Source organism: Alnus glutinosa, chromosome 11 (assembly GCF_958979055.1).
Source record: "Alnus glutinosa chromosome 11, dhAlnGlut1.1, whole genome shotgun sequence".
NCBI classification, from domain to species: Eukaryota; Viridiplantae; Streptophyta; class Magnoliopsida; order Fagales; family Betulaceae; genus Alnus; species Alnus glutinosa.
Genome location: NC_084896.1, coordinates 26,628,603 through 26,630,737, shown reverse-complemented (window position 1 = coordinate 26,630,737; position 2,135 = coordinate 26,628,603). Strand labels below are relative to the sequence as shown.

Below are 2,135 nucleotides of genomic sequence, written 5' to 3'. Positions count from 1 at the left end.
CAAAGTGTATAATTTAAAAATATGATTTCAAAGAGTAAAAAGAATATTGCAAATAGAGCATATACATGGTATTACAAATTACAATATATATATATATATATATATATATATATATATATATATATAATTGAGTGCAAAAGCAAAAAAATTTGTACTCAAGTCAAATTTCAATTTTCCAAATTGTAGTGTGCAATCCCACAAACCTCAAGCTCCTAAAACAATATTAAAATAAGCAATTCAAAAAAAGAAAAAAATTAAAATAAGCGAAAAATACAATGTTATCACAATGCAATCCAATACCATTAAAATTACTCAAACTTTAGATCTACCACAATGAGATGATAGAGCATACAGTTTGTGTGAAAGTAAGCACCATAAAAATAATAGTAGCTACAGTAGAAGCAGTTCTCCAGGGAGTGCTAAAATAATCACGTCTCAAGGTAGCCTTCCAACTATGCCGAGGATCCTCATAGAATGTATTCAAATCTTTACAAAGATGACAATAATCGGAGTTCACTTCTGAAATAAAAATTTGTCTCCAAAGATTGTTGACTGAATTTATCACTGCATTGCTGTTGCCTAAACCGTTAACCAAAATCCTTTTTCGTACAAGTAAATCCATATCTTTGGGAGTGTCAATAAGGAAATTCAATACGCAAATATAATCGGTAAAATAACCATCAAAGGGATAGTGACATTGCTCCAAGGCCATGAGGTTTCGAAAAAGAGACTCGGTATTATTGCTTAATTTGAATTGTGGTATTTCCAGCACTCCGTTTGTGAATTTTAAGTCAAATAAACAATTGCTTGAGCTCACCTTAAACTTCACTCCTGCCTCGTGTAACTGGCTCGCAGTGTACAAAAGTGTAACTTTTTGGCCGCGGTTTCTTTGCGGTTGTCTTTGTGATATCGATTGAGGCAAAAAAGAGGTTCTTAACAAATCAACGAAGTGCCTAATTTTCAAATTGGGATCGAGAGACATTTCTCTACTGTTGGATCGTGCAAAAAATTTGATGGCAAGCTCAGTGAAAGAAGGTAAGTTTGAGTGAGATGCAAATGCAAAGTTGTATATTTTGTCAATAACAAAGAAAGGAAGTTGATTTTCAAGCAACTGGATGTCTCTTCTTATCGTAGAAATCAACCGCGGTGTTAAGTCGTACTCACCCATCCATTCATTAGTCTTGCAGTATGTCAAAAAAAACACAATAATGAAGCTCGCATCTGTCAAGATCATTTTCACGTAACCATCACTGCTAAGTGCGCTAGGATGTGAATAACAATGACGAACATCTGCTTCCCTATTCCTTATAATGCTTTCTAATTTTTCCACGTTTAGCAGAGTCTTTTGCATAAATCTCTTGAAATATGTCACTTTAATTAGCTTTTCCATGGTTTCCAATCTTTCATCGCCATGATGAAAAGGCCCTATTGATATAACCTCAGGAGTGTAAGCTTTTTCATTCACTTTGCGAAGATCAGTTGGAACCTTGTAGATACAACATTCAGGTGATAAGGGAGGCTCCGAGCTTTCTAGCATTTTTGCGATGTCATTTGCCAACACTCTGTCTTGATGTTCCATTTGACTTTCAGAATTTTCGTCCACATTTATTATCAAATCATTTGCCGTTGCTTGAATTTGTCCAGTTGCTGATTGTTTCATTTTAGTAAGTTGCCTTTCTTAAATTTCCTAATGAATTAAAAAGACAAGGGTCACAAGCATTAAAAACATTAGAAGATTGTTCGCATGATGAGTATTAATTATCAGAAACACAATAAGTTAAACTGGAAATCATCATTCTTATTTATTGGTTGAATAAAACTCTGAATCTGTATTCCAAGCATGACCATTAATTTCTATTCATCAAATCATATCATGAGCTAGCCACACTATCCCATCCTGTTTTGTGTAACAGTTCAAGTGCATAGCTGCTTAAAATAGCTAGTTATATTATACGGATGATTGCTTTCCCTATTGATAGGGACATCAAGTAAATTAGTATATTTAAAAAATTTAAAAAAGAAAAGAAAGGGAAATTTATGCATGATGAAGGGTCGAATTGAACAAATTCTTTTATGGTTCATATATATCTAAATGAATTTATTGAAGGCTACGTACCATAAATTTTCATAAATTA

General features: G+C 33.1%; 1 protein-coding gene across 1 annotated transcript; it reads right to left on the bottom strand.

The window, feature by feature from the left end:
• Positions 1 to 325: 325 nt before the first annotated feature.
• On the bottom strand, positions 326 to 1,660 carry LOC133881310 (UPF0481 protein At3g47200-like). Its single transcript, XM_062320235.1, has one exon. It carries the CDS (start codon positions 1,658 to 1,660, stop codon positions 326 to 328), a length of 1,335 nt encoding a protein of 444 aa, XP_062176219.1.
• Positions 1,661 to 2,135: the final 475 nt, after the last annotated feature.